At 34.8% G+C, this 23,734-nt stretch overlaps 1 protein-coding gene across 1 annotated transcript; it reads right to left on the reverse strand.

The window, feature by feature from the left end:
- Nucleotides 1–228: 228 nt before the first annotated feature.
- On the reverse strand, nt 229–8,053 carry LOC124924034 (subtilisin-like protease SBT4.3). The gene is made up of 7 exons (XM_047464074.1): nt 7,926–8,053; nt 5,323–5,677; nt 4,528–4,622; nt 4,060–4,396; nt 3,716–3,920; nt 3,359–3,613; nt 229–293 (listed from the first exon to the last, which is right to left on the reverse strand). Exons 1-7 carry the CDS (start codon nt 8,051–8,053, stop codon nt 229–231), a joined length of 1,440 nt encoding a protein of 479 aa, XP_047320030.1.
- Between the last annotated feature and the right edge of the window lie 15,681 nt (nt 8,054–23,734).

Genomic DNA, 23,734 nt, shown 5'->3' on the forward strand with positions numbered 1-23,734 from the left:
TGTTCGACTTAAAGTTGGAAGTTGATTAGTTTATATTGGATTAATAATAGAGAATTAAATTAAATTTATATAATTTGGGTAATATGGGTAACCCTAACCCAACCCAAATTAAACTCAACCCATACTCAACTCAACCCATATTCAACCCAACCCATATTAACCAACCCAAATTAATATTTTGGGTTTGGGTTAGGGTTGGGTTTGGGTAAACCCAAATTATGCTCACCCCTAGATTAATCCAACCTGTTTTGATTTTGCCAGATCTACTGCCACTACAGAAAGTTCATATTCATCTATGAAACATGTAAAAAATATTCATCAGAATAAAAAAAAGATTTTAGCAGATATTATGATAATTTATATTGAACGAGAGCTTATTGAAGATATTAACTTGGATTGTATAATAGATGAATTTTATTCTACACATAATATATAGAAGGTTGCAACTTAAATAATATGTAAAAGTTTGTTAAATTTCATAGATTTTCTTTTGTCATATTTTTATATTTTTTATTATACGAGATTTGTTTTTTAAATATATAAATTTGTTATTTAAATCGGGTATTCTTATAACTTTTTCAATCTATTATAATTATTTTATTTTAGTAGGTTATTCGTGGATCAGTTCGATTAATATGCTTAATATTTTCACTTATTACCTGTAATAGTGTAATACATATAATCATTACAGCTCAAGAGAATAAATATAAATTCGCCCTTGTTTGTTTGACGGGAGATGTAACATTATTGTTTGCTGTTAGCAAATTAAGATACAACAAAACAAAAAAGATCATTCAAAAGCTTATTAATGGGAGCTTTGGAGATCTATCTATGTATATTTATTATTTATATTTTACTAATTTGTTTAAAATGCTATCATTTATTTCATCTGAATCATTTGATTATTTCAAATAACTTTTTTTTAACAATAATTAGTTAATGTAGGATTGCAGCATTTTAATAGTTTTGATTTTATTAGCATAGTAAGTTATAATGAGTTAATGAAGAGTGACAAATTTATGTATATTGGTGTAAGTATTAAAAATCTACAAACCAATGTAGAGTGACACTGAATTTTTATCCAACGCCCAAGGAGCGTCCGTGTAGCCAATTGTAACCGAGGAAGCGCGCTCGCGCATCGCACTGGATCAGCCAACTAAGCATTAGCCCCGTTAGCCAGAATGCTAACGGAATGCCCGATTGCCAACGAAATGCTGATGGAACGCCAAACGCGCACGAAACGACGCAATTTTAAGTGTCACCATTGTCTTCATCGCGATCACCGGAGAAGATAAGATCAAAGACCTGTCTTTGATTTTCCATTTTTGGAACTTATCCATAGTCAACCAAAACGACTGATTCAAAAGGTGAAATAATCACCCTACTTCGGTGATCATTTCTCCTACAAAAATAGGGATGAATCATCCTTATTTCGGCCAGTTGACTCAAGAACAACCAAAACGCCATTAATAAATTTTGTTCGATTCAGTCCACTTGAAGCCCACAACCGACATTAGGCAGCTATAAATAACCCATGAGTCATTCCGAAGCGAATGAATCTAATCTCCACCTTTAAATAACGATTTACATAAAATCTGCCATTAAAGCTCAAAGCTTCTGAATTTTTCAAAAATCCGTTTAAAGCCTTAAAGTTTGATCTAAGCATCCCAAAAGCTTCCCAAAGGATCAATAAGTGTTCCTTTAATCCTTGGTAAAGTTATAATCACCCTCTAATTCATATTTGCAGTTTGAATTTGATATTTTTATATTTTAAATTGTATAAGCTTGTATGTTTGTTGTTTATGGTATTTTATGGTTTGATATTGATCCTAAGATCATTTATGAACTTTTTGAATAGGTTAGAGACAACAATCAACCTAAAACTGAAAAACTCAAATTTAAATTAAAAAAAATAAAATAAAACGTATTAATCCATGTCCGACCGAGGATTTTAATCCATGTCCGAGAGGTTCAACCCAGGATCGAGAGGTTTAACCTAAGACCGAGGATCCCCGAACCTAGGACTGATGGACATAGCCTAGAGCTAACCCAGGATCGTTGGATTTATACACCTAGACCGATGAACTTAACCCTAGGATAACCCAGGACCGATGAGTTTATACACCTAGACCGATAATCTCAATCAAGGACCGAGAGTCCTTAGCACCCAGACCGAGTCCGACCCATAAAAACGGATTCAAGACTTAGGACTCCGGTCCTAAGGCCTGTTTGGTTCCACTTTTCAACTTTTAAAATTATTTTTATAATTTTGGGACTTCAAATCATTTTGTAAAAATTCCTAAAAATTATAAATACTTTTAGAATCTTTTTAGGATATTTTCACAAAAATATAGTGATAAATATTTGTTTGTGATTTATTTCTAAACCCTAATATCATTAAAAAAATGACTGATTGCTCTTTGGTATTTTCTCCATAAGTCAAAGGCATCAGCAATGGGTACTAGTATTTTAAATATTGTTGTTAGAATATTTTAAATAACGCACAAATCTTATGCATACTTAGGACGGAAAGAATAATTAGTAAAATAAAACGTGATATAATCGATTTTCGAAAGGCAATTTTATAAGTAAAGACCGTTTTTAAAATGAGTACGGAGGATTAAGCGCGAAATTCTTTCTCGAGTATCAACAAATTCGAACTAAAAGAAAACTTTAGTCAATACGAAAGAATATTTTGATAATATAATGATAATATATTAAAAAATATGCATAGATATATCGGCACATAGTACCTTTACAAGCGCAAATATATGAAACTAAATTTACGGGCACATAGTTACATTTTACTGGCATATATTAATGTTTTACTGGAACATAGGCAAATTTATGTGCCGGTAATGACCTTGGTCGACTCCACTTTTATTGTGGAAAATTTATGTGCTGGAAAACACTGACTTTTGTGTTGGTAAAGGTTTTTTTTGGTTAGAGTGAATCATAGACTTGAAACTTCACATAACCATTTACAAGGATTAAAAAAAAGATTTGATTTGAAGAGGTTAATTTATTATATAGAATATTTTATTCGAATAAATTCTTTCATAGTTTATATGACCGAATCAAATAAAAGATGAACGATACAAAAGAATGGGGCTTTTAACTCTATAAGTACCATCAAACCAAACTAAGGAACAATAAACATAGTTTTTCTTGAGTAATTGTCCAGCAACTGTCACAATAAATTGTTTTCTTTCTTTTGTACTAGTAAAAGAAAGGACACTTGGCTCTACGTCGATGTGGATTGTGGAATCCTCCTAACTAATTTGTGCTTGATAAATGGAGTTAGCGTGTACAACGTTTGTCAAAATTCTTGAGAATTGAATAGTGAAAGACAAATTACTATTAACTGAGGCTGTCATTGCCGGATAGTTGAGATCCTTCATAGAAGTTATTATTCCTTTTGGACACTTCTTTATTACTCCTATCATTTTCCTCAACTTATCTCCTTCTAAACCCATACTATAAAGCATGTTGTCATATTCATCTATCAATGTCTCATACACGAGTCCAGGATATATAGCCCTCACTAGATCGATGTGTCCTGCTCCATAGCCAAGTTTAGCATCTATATTGTCTTTCATATTCATGGTCCAAGCTAGAAAAAAATATATTATATATATATACAATCAATAATGAAAAAAATGTTATCAACATCATAGGTAAATTAAGTTAGTTGAATTGGTGCACATTTAATTACCTGTCGACATTATAGATGATTTGATAGCTAAAATAGACCAATCAGATTGCATCGATTTCACATATGCAACTGCACCGGTAACATGAGGACACGCCATGGAAGTTCCAGACTGGATGTCGTACTTAGAAGCTAATTGGCCAGTAGAATAACTGTTGGGTTTAGGGCTTTCTGCCAAGATATTAATTCCTGGGGCGGTTATATCAGGCTGTCAAACATAAAAGTGTAATTATAGACAACCTTAAATATTGTTAGATACATATCAAAATAAAATTTGTTGAATCCCTCACATAAGGATTAAAGAATGGATACTTGAATGACTAGTAATAAAACATTGTGTAATATACCTTGAAAAATTCTGGTAAAATTTTATTGGGTCCTTTGCTAGAAGAAAAACCTACAATGGGTGCAGGATAGTGAATAGTCTCACTCTTTAGTATACGCGCAGATGACACCGTTTTAGACTTTAGATAAGATTCAACATAATGAAAATCAGAGTCATTCAAAAACACGATTGAAAAAGGTACGTTATCTGAAATGTCTGTTTCAATCTTTCTAAAAATAACCCCACTTGCATTGTAATCTCTAGCCGTAAAGAAGAAACCAAAGTCCGATTGATTAACATTACAAACCACTATCTTTCCCTTAACCAAATCAGAGTTAACACAACTGTCAATGCATTGCCTGTTATTCAAAATTTATAGAGGATGTTAAAAGATATTCAAAATGACATTTATTCATTGCAAAGATGTTATAATTAAATGGAAAGAGTGTCATTAAATGATTTTTCTCGAGAAAATTGAAAAAAATCGTACATTGCACTTGATTCATTACAATGACGGGTGATTTCTTTTCCATACACCAACTGTTTGTTGCCTTCGCCTATGGAAAACTGATTTGTTGAATTGCTCTACCCAACAATATGATAACATGTTAAGAACAAGCATAAGTGTTGAATCTTTTTTTTGTGTACTAGAAACAATGTACAACATGACACTGGTTAGTGATGATCTTTCTAGAATCTAGATAGATTAGCTAGCTAGACTTGAACTGGACCCGGCCTAACCAATGTCAAACAGTTGCATGGGTAAATTTGTTGGCCCACATTGGACCGATGGTCTTTGGGATCACATGTCAAACTAGGTGCGAGAGTTTGGAAAGACCGCACTAACCATTGTTAAGTCTATCGGCTTCAACAAGTACAGGCTCGTGTAAAGCTAGTCATGCCAGGATCAAATAGCACATCATGCCCTTTTCCCTTCCTAAAAATTGATTTAAGAAATTTTCTTGAACATTTTCTAGCCTTAAATATACTATCCATATAAAGGGGATAGTAATTGTATAATTATTCATGTGAGGTAGAAAAATCAATAAATATTATTTTGTATAAACATGGGGAAATTTATGTCTAAAACTATAAAAGTTTTTATTTAAATTATTAAAATAGTTCAAGTAAATTTTGTTAAATATCTCACTTACAATGAGTGTGCGTCCATTTCCGAGAACAAGTTTATCGATGATTTTTCTATCTGTACTACTAGACGCCACCGAGAACAACCATGGTGCGAGGCTTGAAACCGTAAAATACCTAAATCATCTACGTTCCCTACCGCTTGTACGGTTAAAATACTCTTTTGCATTGCATGAAAGGAGCTAATAGCAAGAACATCTTCACTAATGTTTAAAGGGTCCAGAGATCCAATTGAGATAGTGATAATGTCTACATTATCAGCAATGGCGTCATCAAAGGCGGCCATGATGTCTTTGGAATCACAATGACCTTTGCACACCTTATAAGTAGCTATCTTAGCGGATGGAACACCTCCTCTCGCTGTCCCGTTTACAATGCCAAAATAGTTGGCATTTTTTACTACTCTTCCAACTGTTGTTGAGGCCGTGTGAGTCCCATGATTCTGAGTGTCGGTTGTAGAGTCTCCGACATAATATCTGGCTCCAATTAACTTCCTATATCACAATATTGAAGAATACATACATTTAGTATAAATAATAAAATAAGTTACAATGTAATCTAATAAATTGCAAACAGTGAGGATAAATACTTATTGCAAGTGAAATTTTTGCCACCAAGACAAACACCTTTCCATTTCATGGGAACATCTCATAAGTCGTGATCATATAAACTCTCTACGTTAGGTAATACACCAGAGTCAATAGGGCCAATTATGATATCACTCTCAATTGATATATTTCGAGGAACCTCTAAGGAAAGTCCCATAAAGTCCCAAGATCTTGTGGTGTGAGTTTGAAGTTGGCGACTTTTGAAAACCAAGACAACCTCATCCATAGGGGTGCCAATTCAGGTGGGTCGGATGGGTTCGAGTCGGGTTGAAGGAGGTGCATTATAACAAAATTTTCAACCCGAACCCGACCCGAACCTAAACCAACCTGAAAAAACAACAAACCCAAACCCGAACCCAGACCAACCCGACTAACCCGAAATGGTAAATCATGCCTCACAATTGCTAAGATTAACAACTCTCTAAATCTTTCTTGACTAAACATTTGAGACCTAATATTAAGACTTTTATCCCTTTGTTCTAACAAAGTGTTGCGACTTGTTTCGTAAGGTGTGATTATGGGTTCTTGATCTCAAGAATCAAGTTCTTGAACTCTAGGACCGGGTGGAAATTCTACAATCAAAGGGTAGCGGAAGGTTTTAATAAAGAATTTGGGGAGGGGATAGAAGAACCAAGGATGCGAAGAGAAAATACTGTTGGTCTATACCAAACAGTCCATAGTAAATAATAATAGACAAATGGGGACGAAATTCATATCTTCATTATTCCATTCATGGGTCATTGGGAAAGAAAGACCAGCCTTATATAGGTGATGTCTTTCCCCAAAATATTAGGTTACAACAACTACTAGAAAATAACAGAATTCGGTTTGTAAAATAGAAAAGGAAAGCAAAACAAAATATTAAAACAACAAAACAGAAATCTGGCCAATGTGCACAATAGGACCGAGAATGGGTGCCGAGAAAGGTTGCTGGAATTATTCTAGGACCGAGGCTTTGATTTTAGACCCTAGCATTATCTCCCCCTTCAAAATTCGTCGCCCTCGACGAAAAAGATCGTGGTCTGCCGAGCCTCTAATGCGCATGCTCAAAATTTCAAAGAATTCGATCGCACTTCAGCAAGTCCAGTAAGTGTCGGAGTCTAGGACCACATTTCCTAAGAGCCTTCGGTCTTCCTGCTCCACAATTAGTCCTTCCTTCGGCCCAACACGCCAGGTGTAGCAAAATGGCCATTTTTCTTCCGGGCATACTCTAGAATGTCTTCAAACAACCAAGCCCAGTCCTTTATCTAGACCAGCAACACATGTGCAACAACATAGCCATGTCTTCTAACTACCTTCCTAGCTGGTGGTCGGTTGTTGGGTTGCTGGTTAAGCCCTTTGATTATGTGCTGGAAATTTTCAAGAGTGTTTTGCAAAACAAGTGAAACAATTTGACATTCGTTCTCGCTCTTTATTTGTACCGTGGCAGCAACATTATAATTTTTCAAGGCCTTTTCTAGCTGGTTGCATTGTATTATGTTGACCCGCGACCGAGGGGTACCTTGCTAGACCGTTAATGTGTGCAAAGAAATGACATGTTCGTCCTTTGTCTCAAGCAGCAAAGATGAGTCATAAAAACCTGATTCTTGGACGGGTTCTTGAACTTCTTGCTGATTAGCTGGGGCCATGAATATTTTGGATTTGCACCTATGATTGGGTTCCCATTTTTCATTGCAAGTATAACACAGGTCTTCCTTGGGATCGGTTGTCCGGTTTGTGCTCGGCCAGGCCGTGTTAAAAATGCATGGTTTGGGCAGCAACAGCGGCTTGGTGCTGTACAAGGGTCTGCGACCGAATCGCAGCAATAGATCTTTCTTGAATACATGCCATGTCAAGGCTTCCATTTGGTTGCGATTCTGCAAATATGATTCATGCCACGTTCTTGCCTCTTTTGAGAAGTGAGTGCGGACAATGTCCAACTTTGTGGCATCATTCGTCTTGCCCACCTTGAAGACTTGCTCGGCAAATATGAGCCAGCCCTCCAAGTCAGTCCCATCAAATTCAGGAATATTAACATTTGTGAGTCGGGTTGGAGGAAGTTAGTAAGAAGCATAACATAGGTCGGGTGCGGGGATCTTGGTCATTATTAAACGCACCTCATTCAATGACTATCAAGCTTTTTCTAGCAGCATACCTTATGTCCATATTTTGCTGAAAGGCATTGTGCAAAGCAGCTTGTTCGGTCATGTGTTGTTGCATGGATGCTTGCATGGAGGCATATTGTTGGTATAGGCCTTCGAGTAGTGTCTTAAGAGTGTCCATGTCTTGTTTACTAACGGGTTTCTTTCATTTGAGGATCGTCTTCCTCTGATACCAAGAATGTTACGACTTGTTTCGTAAGGTGTGATTATGGGTTCTTGATCTCAAGAATCAAGTTCTTGAACTCTAGAACCGAGTGGAAGGTTTTTAATAGAGAATTTGGGGGAGGGGATAAAAGAACCAAGGGTGCGAAGAGAAAATATTGTTGGTCTATACCAAACAGTCCATAGTAAATAATAATAGACGAATGGGAGCGAAGTTCATATCTTCATTATTCCATTCATGGGTCCTTGGGGAAGAAAGATCAGCCTTATATAGGTGATGTCTTGCCCCAGAATATTCGGTTACAACAACTACTAGAAAATAACAGAATTTGGTTTGTAAAATAGAAAAGGAAAGAAAAAAATATTAAAATAATATAACAGAAATTTGGCCCATGTGCACAATAGGACCGAGAACGGGTGCCGAAAAAGGTTGCTGGAATTATTCTAGGACCGAGGCCTTGATTTTAGACCCTAGCACAAAGATTGAGCAATATCACGAGTTTTCTGTCTAGAACATTGATTAAGGATATGATGGCGAAGATTACCTGTTCTCATGCTACTATCAGCTTGGTATGTAATTCCACATGCTTTATATTTACATCGCAAATCTTCTCCCTCTATTTTAGGAAGCATATCAAAATACTGCCGCCACTTTGATTTTAATGGTCTCTTTCGTTTACCAATACCAGTTTTGGAGGCTTGATCTTGGGAATCAATGTATGTTTCTTTATTTGCATCTAAATTTGCCATAGGTGAACCCTCCACACTATCCTCCTCAAGATCAATATTAATTTGTGAACTCATTTTATTGCTGAATTCTAGCGGAGTTCAAGAGATTAAAAAAGATTAAAATTAGAGAAGAAATGTATATTAAAGAGAAGGATGGAAGAAAAGGAATAGTGAAAAAGACAGAATGAAGAAAAAGAATAGAAATTAAGGATATGGGTTAGGACCGTTAGGGTTAGGGTTTTTTTGTAAGGTAGGCAAGTTATTTTTTTTATTAATATATTAGGTGGGTTGGGTGGGTGGGTTCGGGTTGATGAGTGACCTGATTTTTTAATTCAGGTCAATCTGGGTTAACCCGAACCCAACCCAACCTAATTTTCTTTTTCAGGTTATATTTTGGGTCTGACCCGAAATGATTCAAACCCAAAAACCCCCAATCCTAACCCAATATTCTTCGGGTCAACTCGTGTCGAGTTGGCGGGTCGAGTTCATTTTGGACACCCCTAGAGTACGTTTTCCTCAATGGGGATGACGAGGAGGATCACGATAAGAATCATGAGCATCATTCCACTCCCGACCCATCATCGACAAGTAACATGCTTACACTTATTTATTGTTTGTATTGATTTACATCTAATTTTGAATTTGATAATTTTGAAGAATCTTCCGTCCGCAAAAGATGGGGGAAGAACAAGAACATCGCTCTATCTAGGAGGTCATCGGGGACGAAGATTGCTCTGACTTTCAGAGAGATAGATGAGAGGCTCTGTGGTGGAGATGGAAGACGCATGTTGTCTAGACATTTGGAATCAGTGGTGTGGGACTCCTCAGCCATCTCACACCGTCTGCTGAACTGGAAGGCATTAAGTGTTGACCAATTGGATTCACTTTGGCTTGCTATCACGGTGATAATTACTTAATTATACATTAATCATTCAGTACTTTTTTTATAACATTTGAATGATTTATTTTTCAGGATCCGTTCGAGTGTACTAATGGTTCTATTGATCAATTTCGAGCGACCGGATTGACACACGCCAGACAGATATGTGATAGGCGGTGCTCTAATTTTAACCGATATTATATCCGGATTCATGAAGGAGACGAGGCGGCGGTACTCGCCAATCCCCCACGAGACTACGATCGAGATGATTAGGAGTTCATGTGTCGGAACCATTACTTCACGGATAAATTTAAGGTACGATTTCATAATTCAAATAAAATATGATATCAATTATTCTAACTTCATTTTTTATTTTAGGTATAGAGAAACAGTTGTACCAATGTTATTAATAGGAATAAACTGAAATTCTCTCATCATACTAGAAGTAGATTATTTTCACAAGTGAAAGAAGAGTTTGTATGTACATTATTTCTAATAACTTAATATATAAAGAATGTTATTAATTTTATAAATCATTTATTTCAACAAACGCTTGAAATAGGACGGACCCCCTCTATTGTTGAAGTTTTCAAGAGGACTCGTACCCCAAAACATACGAAAGAAAACCCCGACCCATTCCCGAACGAACGAGCGCAAGAGAAAATTATAAGTTATTTGAATTTAAATGAATTACATATAGCTAGTTTATTTATTATATAAATGAAAATTTATTTGAAATGTTCAGGTTGAGATGGATGAAGTAAGAAGCAACGAATCGGATAAATCTGACTTTGACTTAATGGAGAAAGTGTTCGGACGTCAAATACATGGGACAATGATCGATATGGGATTAGGCGTCTGGCCCACACACTTTCGAGAGGATCGTTGGAGTGGCAACAATTCTCAACGATCCACTAATCGATTGTTCGAGAAAAATGAGAAACTAAAAAAAGATGTGAGAACTATGGCGATGTCAATGGAGGAATTGGAAAGGAGGAATGCAGAAAGAGCTGAAACGATTAGTGAAATGAAAATGAGGGAGAATAGAAGGGAGAGTGAAATCAAGGAGGAAAAGATATAAATGAGGAAAAGAATGGATAAATATAAATAAAAAATAGAAATGTTACTAAGACATTATCAACCCCCTTCCCTCAACTAATTCTAGTTAGTTGTACGTTTCGATTGGGTACGTTTTGATTAGTAGTACATTTTGTTTCTACTGATAACAGATTTATGAATGATTGGGTATGTTTTGATTCGACTGATAATAGGTTGTTTGGATGATTGGTTTGATGTAGAATTTTGGAATGATAATGGTCATTTGGTTTATGAATGTTATTTGTATATATATTGGTTTGGCTGAACAAGTTTTGGTTGTGCACAAAACGATCGGTCTATTTTGTACATTTTATAGGGGTAATACCGAAATTTATAGGGAAACTCTCGGTTTTTCCATTTTTAGAAAAACCGAGAGTTATATAAAAACTCATAAAAACTCTCGGTTTTTCACTTTCAAGAAAACCCGAGAGTTATTTGGAAAGATTTCGGTTTTCTCCTTTCAAGAAAAACCGAGAGTTATTTAGAAAGCTTTTGGTTTTCTTGAAAGGATAAAACCGAGAGTTTTCCATATAACTCTTGGGTTTATTTGAAACGGAAAAACAGAGAGTTATTTGGAAAGCTTTCGTTTTTTCTTGAAAGGGAAAAACCGAGAGTTTTCCATATAACTCTCGAGTTTATTTTAAAGGGAAAATTCGAGAGTTATTTGAATAACTCTGGGTTTTTCTTGAAAGAGAAAAACCGAGAGTTTTCAATATAACTCTTGGTTTTGACCTTTCAAGAAAACTCGAGAGTTTCCTATATAACTCTCGATTTTCTATAAAAAAAATTACGATATCTCTCGGTAAACACCCAATTATATTTACTGAAAGTGGCAATACCGATGAATGGCGAGAGTTACTCAAACTTTCGGTATTAAGTCTATACCGAGAGATGTAGGGTCATTACCGAGAGATTATACTCTCAGTTTTGACCCCCTTTTTCACCAGTGAATTGATATCCTTATTTTGTTAAACTATTTTAAATTTCAGTGTATTTTAATATATTGTTAACTATAATAATTAAATATTTAAAACAATTTTCTTGTAAGAAAGTTAAGCAATTATATAACATTATTTTAAGAATTAAAAAAAGAACAAAAATATATCATTTTTAAGGTTATAGGTACATGATGAGGAACAAAAACTTTAAAAAAAATATTGGAGGAAAATCTATAAGATAGAAAAGAGAAAAGAGTTATAAAAGAGGAAAGTGAGAGAGAATCACAAGATATAAATTTAGTTAAAAAAATAAAACTAAAGTTATGATTTATCAATATGTGTAAAGTTGCACCAATACCCGAAAGGAAAAACTAATTCGGTCCCAAATTTGAGGAATTGAGGGTAGGCTTGGTTGAAGGTTTTTTTATTAGGTAATGAGAAAATAAATAATATCTGAGGTTTGGTAATAGTATATAATTATTAGATTGTATTTTAGAGAGAGAATGAGAGGAGGAGAGAGGGAAGCCCAAGGGTCGCAGGCGGGGAAGGTAGTTGAAAAGTCACGGCCTATTATGCAATGGAGTCGGGTGGATGAACGCTTCTCTGGAGGATGAAATGATGATGGGGAAGGCTGGTTCCTTGTTGGTAGAGGAGGTCGAGTGGTTCGGTTGGTCAATGGTCGTCCACAGGTGTCGGTGGGAGTCTACTCAACGCTGGATGATGGCAGGCAGGTGGGGGGAGACATCAGGTCTCGCCGGCGATCAGTCTTCAAGAGGATCTTCATGTATCCGCTAAGGTTGAATAGTGATGCCAAGCTCGAGAAATCACGTTTAACAGGCATTAATGATGCCGGAAGCAAGCATCGAGTGGAAATCAATATGCATTTAGTTTCTTTGTCCAAGGGCAGCGGCAGAAGTGGTCCACCGGTCGGGGGGAGTGACAAATGTAGGTCATCGATGGGGATGCACCAGTCATAGGGGAAAATCAGTCAATCAGGAGGTCAGTTTTCCTTCTAATGAAGACAAGGTGAAAGAAGTAAGACGTGCGTGTTGGTCAGATTGGTCAAAGATGGTGATTACAGGTACAAAATCTTTCGAGTTTGTTACGTTGATGGATAAATTGAATGTGGTGGAAATCTTTGAGATCAAGAATTCTAAGCGAAGGAGGATCGAGGTGGGATTGGGTCACTTAAAGATTTTAATGCATTATTTGTCATCATCATGGACGAGGAGGATCTGGCCCATTAGGCGGAAAATTTTGGTCCGGGTTTAACTCACGAGAAAGGTATATTGCTTTATGGATTGATTGTCGAATGGTGTTTATTATGCCTCATGCTAAGATTTTAATTCTATTGGTTGAAGAAGGAATTCGAAGACTTGAAAATAGTAGTAATAATGACAGTATTAGAAACACTACGTTTAATAACTTGGTTGATCAAGAACCTAAAGCTGAGCATGAGCGGGATCACTCAAAAAGGCCAACAATGCAAAATGAAAGATCAAATGGCACTTGGATTCGGTTATTTGGGTTACCATCGGTCTGTTGGAGCACTGAGTGTCTGAGAAATGCTGGTGAAGTGCTAGGTGGTTATAGGGAGATGGATGAAAATACTAGACTGAAATGCGAGGTCGGATGGGCAAAGATTTGTGTTAGTCCAACGAAATGTATGCCGAGTTCTATTACCCTTAAACATGGTATGGTGGTGTATAAGGTTGCGGTGTGGCCCGAATGGCCTTTAATTATGTCAACAATGTCGACTTCCAACTTATGCACGGACCATGTGGAGCAAGAAGTGCCTTCCCTAAATCCTCCTTCTAGGGACTTTGAAGAGAATAATAGTTTGGGCTCACCGGTTCAACCAATTAGTGTGGATAAGTGTTTGGATGGGGTGAACAATTTTGGTGAGGTTATGGTAGATGTGGTTGATATTAACCAAGAAAATGAATCTATAGAGTAAACAGGTATAGTTGATCCTCTCGAGACGACGTTTTTTGTTGAACCGAGTAGCGTAATGGAGAAGGACAGACGTGATTGCAAGAACGAGGTTCGGTCACCGAGTTTGACTGTTGAGTTGATACCCGAAACATCACCTCCATCTTATAATTCGGAATCTAAGTTATGTGTGACATCTGAAGAGTCTCCTCTAGTCAATATTCCGACTAATATGCCTCATGTAGCTATGTACGAAGCTCCAAGGGAATTTCTCACCCATCCTATCCTGGGGTGTGGGGCTAATTGTGAGTCAAGTGACGCGGAAAATGGTGAGTTAAGGCCACACATAAACCCCATCAGATTTGTGTATCCCAATTATGCGAGTGATTCACCTATCAAGGTGCATGAGTTATCGGAGGAAGAGATTGTTGAGTCAGATGTTGAATATGACGCTGATGAGGAGTTATGTGAGAATTTTTCCACTCATAACATGACGTTGAATGAAAATAAATCTCCTGATAGAGAGATTTTAACTAAAGAGTCCGAAGTGTGGCCCGATATTCGCGAACTCCCCACAATGACACTTATTAAGAAGTGTCAACTGAAAAAGATTGGTGATTTACCCCCTGGATTCCTGTCTTCAGGAAAACGTATCTCGAAGCCGAATCAGATATATTCCGGGTAAGTCTATTTTGATGATTGGTAAAATTTTAGCTTGGAATATTTGTGGGATTAATGATAGGGAGAAACGTTGTATTCTGAAATCTCTTGTGGGTTCTACTAGAAGTGGTATTTATTGTTTTTGTGAGACAAAAATTCGACAGATGGATCAATGGATTGTTAGAGAGCTGTGTAATTGGCGATTGTGTGGATGGGTGGCACTTGACTCTATTGGGGCGTCAGGTGGGATTCTAATTGCTTGGAATGATGATGAATTCAAGAAGATAGATGTTGATATTGGAAGATTCTCAATTAGTGTGCAACTTAGAAATCGGGGAGACAACTTTCGTTGGGTGTTGTCTGCGGTTTACGGGCTAGTGAGCCAAGATCTAAAAGCGGATTTTTTTAACGAGTTGTCAAAAGTGTCTAGTTTATGGGATTTGCCGATCATATTTACTGGAGATATGAATCATGTGAGGGATCCTTCTGAAAGAAAGGGTGCTAGAAGATTGACTAGCCAAATGTCAGAGTTTTCTAATATGGAGGACCTGGAGCTTGTAGATCTGCCCCTTGAAGGAGGTCGATTTAGATTCAGAAGAGGCAATGGTAGTGGTGGGTTGTCTCAGTCTCGCATCGACAGGTTTTTGGTTAGTGAGTCGATCTTTCGGGGGTGGCTAATATTTTTCAAAAGGTTCTTCCGTGGAGTTGCTCAGACCATCGACCTATTTTATTAGAGCGTAAGGTTGTGCAGTTGTCTTGCCGCCCTTTCAGGTTCGAGAATAAGTGGGTGAGTAGAGTCGAATTTTTGTCGCGTGTGCAAGAATGGTGGAGGACTCAAGCTCCTTTGGGTTCTGCTTCATCGAAACTGTTTATGAATTTAAAGAATTTACGCAAGCAAATAAAATGTTGGTATGTGGGTGAACGTGCTACTTTTTGTGCAAAGGTCGATGAATTATGTAAGAAGATTAATATTATCGATGAAGTGGAAGAGGTTCGTGAGCTTTTGGCTGAAGAGGTTAGCTCTCGTATTTTCCTAGTTTCTAATCTTCTGGAATTGTGTAAAGAAGAAGAGATTGGGGCCAGACAACGGAGCAGGGATACTTGGCTAAGATATGGGGATAAAAACACAAAGTTCTTTCATTGTGTCTCGAAGGCGAGAGCTAGGAATAATGCTATTAATTCTATTTCGGTGGAGGGTGTTGTACATGATGGTGAGCTCGCGATTTCAAATAGCATTGTTGAATTCTATAAAGAATTATTCAAAGAATCACATATGGCTAGACCGAAGTTGGATGGAGTGAATTTTAATACTGTTAATGCGGAGCAAAAAAGCTTATTGGAAGCTCGTTTCACGGAGGAAGAAGTGGAGGCAGCAGTTATGGGTTGTGGCAGCGATAAGGCACCTTGAAGTGACGGTTTTACTTTGGCATTCTTCAAAAAAGCTTGGCTTTTTCTCAAGATTGATATCATGGCAGCGATCAAGCATTTTTATCAATTTTCTTCATTCGATAAGAGTTGGAATTCATCCCTGATCTGCCCGATTCGCAAAACCTCAAGTCTATCAATGTGAAAAAATTTTGACTTATTAGTCTTGTTTCCTCTTTCTACAAGATTGTGTCTATGTGTTCGGCTAACAGATTACGTGGGGTTCTTGAGTCAGTGATCTCAGCTAATCAGATTGCTTTTATTAAAGGTCGCCAAATTTTTGATGCGTCTCTCATTGCAAATGAATGCATTGATTCGGCAAATTTCAAGAGAGATAAGTGTGCTTTCGTGAAACTTGATATTGAAAAAGTATACGATCATGTGAATTGGGAGTTTTTATATGATATAATGGGTAGAATGGGTATGGGGGAGAAGTGGATCGATTGGATCAAATTATGTGTGTCGACAGCCAAATTCTCTATAATTGTGAATGGAAGTCCAAAAGGATTTTTTGAAAGCTCCAGGGGGATTAGGCAGGGTGGTCCTTTGTCCCCATTCCTATTCGTCATTGTTATGGAAGCTTTTTCAAGAATGATGGCTTTCTCTGAAAATGCTAACCTCATTAGAGGTGTGGATTGTGGGGTGAGGAGGTCTCCGTTTGTTATTTCTCACTTGCTTTTCGCGGATGATACCTTATGCATGATTCAAGCTATCCATAGAAACTTCAAGCATCTTCGCGACATTCTCTGGTTGTTTGGAGCTTGTTCTGGATTACGGGTTAATCTTAGTAAGTCTGAGATTTTTTTCTCAAACTCAGTCTCCAACCGTAGGAAATTGTCTCTTGCGAGTATTTTGGGCTTCGAAGTGGGGTCTTTTCCTTCAACTTATCTTGGGATGCCTTTAGGTGCTAAAGCCCGCTCCAAAGCTTCATGGGATTCGACAATTGCGAAAATGGAAAGAAAGTTACCAATATGGAAGAGCAAGATGATTTCAAAAGGTGGACGTCTTATTCTCATCAAAAGTGCTCTAGCATCTATGCCCACATACATGATGTCCTTATTCCTTATGCTTAAAAGTGTGGCTGTGAAGATGGAAAGAATTATTAGTAAATTTTTTTAGGGATCCTCTGAGTCATCCTTTTGTCATTTGGTTAAGTGGGATAAAGCAAAGAAGTTTAAAGATCAAGGGGTTTGGGTATACGGGACTTGATTTCGTTTAACAAAACTCTTTTATCAAAATAGTGTAGCAGATATTCCTTAGAGCCTACCTCTTTGTGGGCTACTATGATCAAGTGCAAGTATGTGAATGATTGGTTTGGTTGGTTTACCAATCCTATTAACCGTGTAGTGGGATGCGGTATTTGGAGTGGCATCTCGGTGATATGGAAGACTTTTCGTGAACAATGCAGATTTTCGATAGGCGATGGCTCTTCGACTAGTTTTTGGGATGACGTTTGGTCTAGTGCTAAAAGCCTCTGCTCTTTGTTTTCAACTCTTGCCTCAATCGCTATTTGTAGAGATGCTACAGTTAAGGACATGTTTGATGTGAGCTCTAATGGTTTTATATGAGAATCAGGTATAGGAGAAGGCTTAATGCTGATGAGTTAGCTTTACATGATAAAGTGTTGAACTTGGTGGGGCGCAAAGAGGTGAATCCGTCTTCGCATGATATTATGCGTTGGCAAGATATTGATACCTTTAAGGTTAGTTATTGCTACTCCTTAATTGCTAAGAATGCACTTTACAATTTTATTTGGGAGAAGTTATGGGAGTCTAAACTAGGGCTGCAAATGAGTCAAGCCGCTCGTGAGCTGCTCGATCAAAATTCTGCTTGAGTTTGACTTTGATCGAGTTCGAGTCAAGCTCGAGCCGGCTCATTTAATATTCGAGCCGAACTCGAGCTCATATAATGTTTGCTCGACGGCTTGTCGAGCTTTTTCAATCCTGATAATATATAATATATTTATTTATTTATTTAATATAAGAAAACTTAAAATTTAAAACAATTTTTTTTTCTTTTCTCTCTATTTTCAAAGCCCATATAGAAGGCCCATAATCCACATTATTATATTATATTGTCATAAAAGAAAACCCTAATTTCTAATGTATCAATCATAAGAGACTCTTCATCTCTTTTTCTTCTTCTTTCTTCCGTCTTCACCATTTCTTCTTCTTCTCCCTCATCTTCACAATTTCTTCTTTTTTCTTGTTCTTCCTCTATCTTCAACATTTCTTCTTCTTCCTTCTTCAATATTTCTTCTTCTTTCGTCTTCATCATTACTTTCACTCATTCATAATAGGTTAATACATTTTTTTATGTTATCTTTCATCTACACTATTTCTCTCGTTCATTCACAAGAAACCTTCAGGTAAATTAAAATATATTTTTATTTCTACTATAGCTATTGCTCATACTTTTAAATAACTTTGATTTATTTTTTGTATTATGAGAAATTTGTGCTTATATAGATGGTTCATAGATTTATTTGGAAAAACACTATTATATATATTAATTGTTCATATATCTATATGGAAAAACACTAATATATATATTAATAGTGTTCATAGATCTATATAGAAAAATACTTTTAATATATATTGATCATAGATCTATATAGAAAAACACTATTATGCATAAACAATATTATATTATATTATATATAATATTGAAATATTAATATATTATATATAATAAAAGATAAAAAAAAATGTTAGTATATATTTTGTATATATTATGAAGAGATAAAAAAGGTTAGTATATATTATATATAATATGTTTAGAGAAAGAATGAATTTACAATATTAATAATATATTGTAATATATAAATAAATTAATAGATTTTTTTTATAAATAAGTCAATAAATTCTTGTTATATTTGTACCCAAGTAATTTAATTATATATAATAATATTTAATAAAAAAATAGGTTGAATTTGTTTTTGTCCGTATCTACTCCTTAAAGTAAGTTAAATTTTAGTTATTTGTTTTAACATGTATTTTTTATATTAATTATTTTTAATCTTAAATGTAGGTAGGTGTACTTGTGCTATGCTTGAAGAACGTGACTTAAAAAAAATAATATATTGAATGTTCAAACAATTTATATAGTATTGTACTTTAATTTTAGAACTTTATATTTTAGAATTTTGACTAGTAATTGTGGTTAAATGCTTTTTGGATTATCATGATTTTGGAATTTTAAATAGTTATGATTTTTTTTTATATTTTCAAGTTTAAATATTATGTTTTAAATGTTGAATATGTATGAAAGTTTGATATTTTATTTTGAAAATAAATTTTAGTTTGAGTTCGAGCTTGAGTTTGAGCTCGAACTCGATCTTGAATTCGAGCTTGAGTTTGAGCTTTTCGAGTCGAGTCGAGCTTATAGGTAAATAGTCAAGTCAAGCTCGAGCTTAAATTTATAAACTCGTTCGATCTCGAGTTCGAGTCGAGCTAATAAATACTAAATCGAGTCGAGTTCGAGCTCAAGCAAATTCGAGCTCGACTCGGCTCATTTGCAGCCCTAGTCTAAACTCCCATCGAATACCTCTTTCTTTGGATGGAGTGTAATGCACGAAGGGATTTTAACGGATGATAGATGCATGAAAAAAGGGTGTATTATGGCGAGTCGTTGTCGAATGTGTCATAAAGAGGTGGAGTCAGCTCCTCACTTGCTCTTACATTGTGATGGAGTGCTGGCAATTTGGAGTCTTTTATGGAATATGACGGGTATTCAGTGGGTTATGCCAAAATCTATTGTTAGTTGTTGGGAAGTTTGGATAGAGACGGTGAGTTCGGTTGGGCTGACTCGTTGGACCACTATTCCACTTATCTTTTGGTGGACCATTTGGCTTGAAAGGAATCGGAGAACGTTTAGTAACCGTAGCAGACCAATGCGTCTAATTCATAATTCTATTATTATGACAATCGGGGAGGTATCTTTGGAAAAACCAGTTGATGCGGTTGGGGAACTCATTGATCTTATTGAAGATCTCCGTGTTCGTTAAAGTTTGTTATTTTGTCATACCCTTTGGTCATTTGTGAACATATTTATGTCACGTTGTTTGTTTTTTTTATCTTTCTTTCTTTTCTTGTTATGATTTTGTAGTTGTGCTTAAACGACTCCCGTTTATTTAATTTTCATGGACCTTTTTCAAAAAAAAAGGTAATAGTATATAATTAATGAATAGTAAATTATTTCTCTTATTTGAAGGATTCGTTCAATCCTCTCTCATTTGAGGGATATCCAATTTTTATTCTTTCATTCTTTTCCATTTCATCTTCTGCCTTCTTTTCTTATTTTCTTCTTTTTATCAATCATTTTCTCCTACTCCAACTTCCTCTTTAAAAATAAGCTAGCATAACACAAACCCTAAACCTAGTTGGTATGTTAACATGCGCACTTGACCTGACTGCAAATTCGTGAAACCGACGGCAAGGCTCACACTGCCGTAGAACATGGAGATTACCGCCGGGGGATAAATCCATCAATAAACACGACCATTTCGGCGATTCCATTAATGCGAGCGTAGAAAGAAACAGATGTTCAAGCATTTTGAGTTTCTCTCCGTCTTCGCTCTTCCTTCTTTATTACGACTCGCTACTTCCTTCTTGTCCATTATCTTGGTCGCAAACAGAGGCTCATCGGAAGCTGTAGATGATTTTACTTCGGCGTGGTAAACGGTGTCCATGTCGCCAGAACCGAGCCGTTGTAGGAATCGGAGGTATGAGAATGAGAGTTGGCCGGAGGGAGAATCGGATCTGATCAGCCTGATTGAATCCAAGCGGGAGTTGCCGTCTGATATGGCGCGACTCTTGGAGGCGAAGGAGATGGGGAAGGAAGTTGCGGGCCATGCTGTCTTCTAGGCGGAGCTGGTACTTCTATTGATGTCAGTGGTAGTAGTTATGGATTTGTGTTTTTTATTTTTTAACCAATCACTATAATGATAATAGTAATATTAACTAGTTATACATTACATATTCTCTATTTTTATCATTTCCATTTTTATTCATATTCCCTTGAATCAAAAGCATGAATCATGTTCATTTACAGTTAATTAATTAAACCCTCCCAACTGGATGTTCAATTTATTTCCTATACAAAAATCACGGTACCAATTATGAATAAATATTTTTCAATCCAAATGTAGATATATGAAAATTATAATTTAAAACAATTGCTCACTCTGATACATTTGTTTCATTCTTTATTCAAAAACATATATTAAACTACTATTAGTAGATCAATTTGAAGAACAATATATATATGGTTGTTAATTCTTAATATATGGTTGTTAATTCTCAATTTGAAATACTAATCACTTCAAGAAGAACATCCATAAATCTAGCTATTAGCAATATCAAAACAGTAAATAAGAGCTTAGTAAGATAGAAACCAAAATTCTCCATAAATCTGACTTTAAGGAATCCTGCTGATAAATGGATGAGCCAACATATTTTAAAAATGATGCCGAATCTATCTCTCATAGTATCAAAATCTAAAAAAACTTTTAATATCTTAAGTAAGACTTTTTCTAATTTACAGTAATCGATTATCTGCAATATTCTAGATTATTTTGAGAATATCTCAGAAAAACTGCAGACATACACATTTTTATATTAGGCTCCATTATTATGTAAACATTGCAATGAATAAAATAGTTATTGAAACAAAATTGTCAACAAACTATATATAAAATGTAGAAATTTCATGGCAACGCCTAACATGACAAGATATAGAATACTCAAAAATGAATTTCAACTAAAATTACAATGGAAACATAAAAAAAAATTGTAATTTAATTTAGGACCTATGAACATGCCATTAATAACTCTTTACTTCAATTTAGTTCCAATTTAGTGAAATAACTATTAATACTTGCTATTATGATTGAAACATAAAAGTATTGAAATTTGTGACTTACAATTTTTAAGTTAGAATAAACTAATTAATATTTTTAAAATATGAAACTAATTAAATATTTTAGCCTAATGAAAAAGTAATTGTAAGGATTTGGTTAGGATAAGTTATTTTAATAACCCAAATCAAAAAAACATTTTTTCAACCGTCACTCATTCGTTACATCACTCAATTTATTTAACCAAAATACTAAAATACTCTTTATTTTAAATTATTATTTTTTATTTTATCATTATATATTAATACACTTTAAGTCTTTTTATCAAAAATATTCCACACCTTAAAATGTATCATCAATCATTATTTTTGAAATAACTCCAATTATACACATAAGAGGTATCTAAAAAAATGTCATATTACCCCTTTTATGTTTAAAAAATTTAACTCACAAAATTTCCATAACTTAAACAAGTTCTTCCTTATTTTTACATATTCGGCAACAACAATTTTTTTTTTTTTATAATATTAAACTTTGAATGTAATTTTTTAAAATTAAATTATAGTTTTATTTTTTTAATATATATATATATATAATATACTTAATTCACTTTTTTATTTTTTAATTAAATACAAATAAATAAATTAATTATAAAAATATTATTATTGAATAATTTCAAGTTGACATTTACAAAAGAATATATATATATATATATATATATATATATATATATATATATATATATTTAGTTTGAGAAGAGAAGAGAAGAGAAGAGAAGAGAAGAGAAGAGAAGAGAAGAGAAGAGAAGAGAAGAGAAGAGAAGAGAAGAGAAGAGAAGAGAAGAGAAGAGAAGAGAAGAGACTCTCAATCTTATTAATCAATCTTATTAATCAAGATATAAATTAATGACTCTCTCCCTCTCTCTCCCTTTCTCTTCGATCTTAGATGTTCAATAATTGAAAAATCAAGTGTTTTAGATAATATATCTGTGATTTGATTTATAGTAGATACATTAGTTAGTTTAATAAAACTAGCTAGATATAAGTTTCTAACTACATGACAATCAATAGTGGTTGGTTTGTCGAGTGTGATGTCGGAATTAGTGGTTGGTTTGACGATCATTTGAAAGTGTATAACGTCATGAGATGGTGGTCGGGTGGTGGGTGGTTAGTTTGGCGTTTGATATTAGGTCTGTGATCAATTGGGATTGATTGTTGATTTGTTAAAGTGGGAGTAAAAGAGAGGTTGACTAAAATTGGTGAGTGGTTTGTCGAGTGATTGAAGTATATGAAAATGTGTGAGTCACAAGATTATGGCCAGTGAGTGATTTGCCAAGAGAATAAAGAGACATGAAAATGTGTGAGTCACAAGATGATGGTCAATTGAAGGGTTAATGGTTGAGTTTGACGAGATATAAAAGATGTATCATCAATTGAGGTCAACTAAAATTGGTGGGTGGTTTGCCGAGGGAATAAAAATGCATATGAAAAAGTGTGAGTCACAAAATGATGGTTAATTGAGGGGTTAAGTGGGTGCGGAGTAGATAAAATATATGTTAATATTAAATTTAAGATTAAACTTAATTTTTATAAATTAATTTTAAATTAATTAAATTCGAATAATATTAGTTTTATCTCATATATTTATAAATTAATAATATTTTATATTTATTCTTATGTCCATTTATCATGCCAGTTACAATGAAAACAGAGAAAGTATTTATTTAATTAATTTAGAGACCTACCACCCAATAATAACTCTTTAATTCAATTAAAACAGTTTTTTATTTTTATTTTTAGTAAAAATCAAACTAAAAATCCTTAATATCTTATAGCAAAACGAGATGTTTAAAACATAAAAAGTAGTGGAATTTGTGACTTACAAGTTTTGCAGTTAAAATAAACTAGTTATTAATTTTAAAATATGAAACTAATTAAATCTTTTAGCCTAATTATTTTCTTAAGAAATGTGTAAAGTTTCCATTCTTCCAAAGATATAGCATATCATTTAATTTTACGGTCATAAACAGTTGATTTGTCTTTCCTCATTATGCCAAAAAATATATTAATAGATCCCTTAAATAAATCATAATGTTTTTGACTGAATTAAGCCACAATTTGC

This window comes from Impatiens glandulifera, chromosome 1 (genome assembly GCF_907164915.1).
Source record: "Impatiens glandulifera chromosome 1, dImpGla2.1, whole genome shotgun sequence".
Taxonomy (NCBI): Eukaryota; Viridiplantae; Streptophyta; class Magnoliopsida; order Ericales; family Balsaminaceae; genus Impatiens; species Impatiens glandulifera.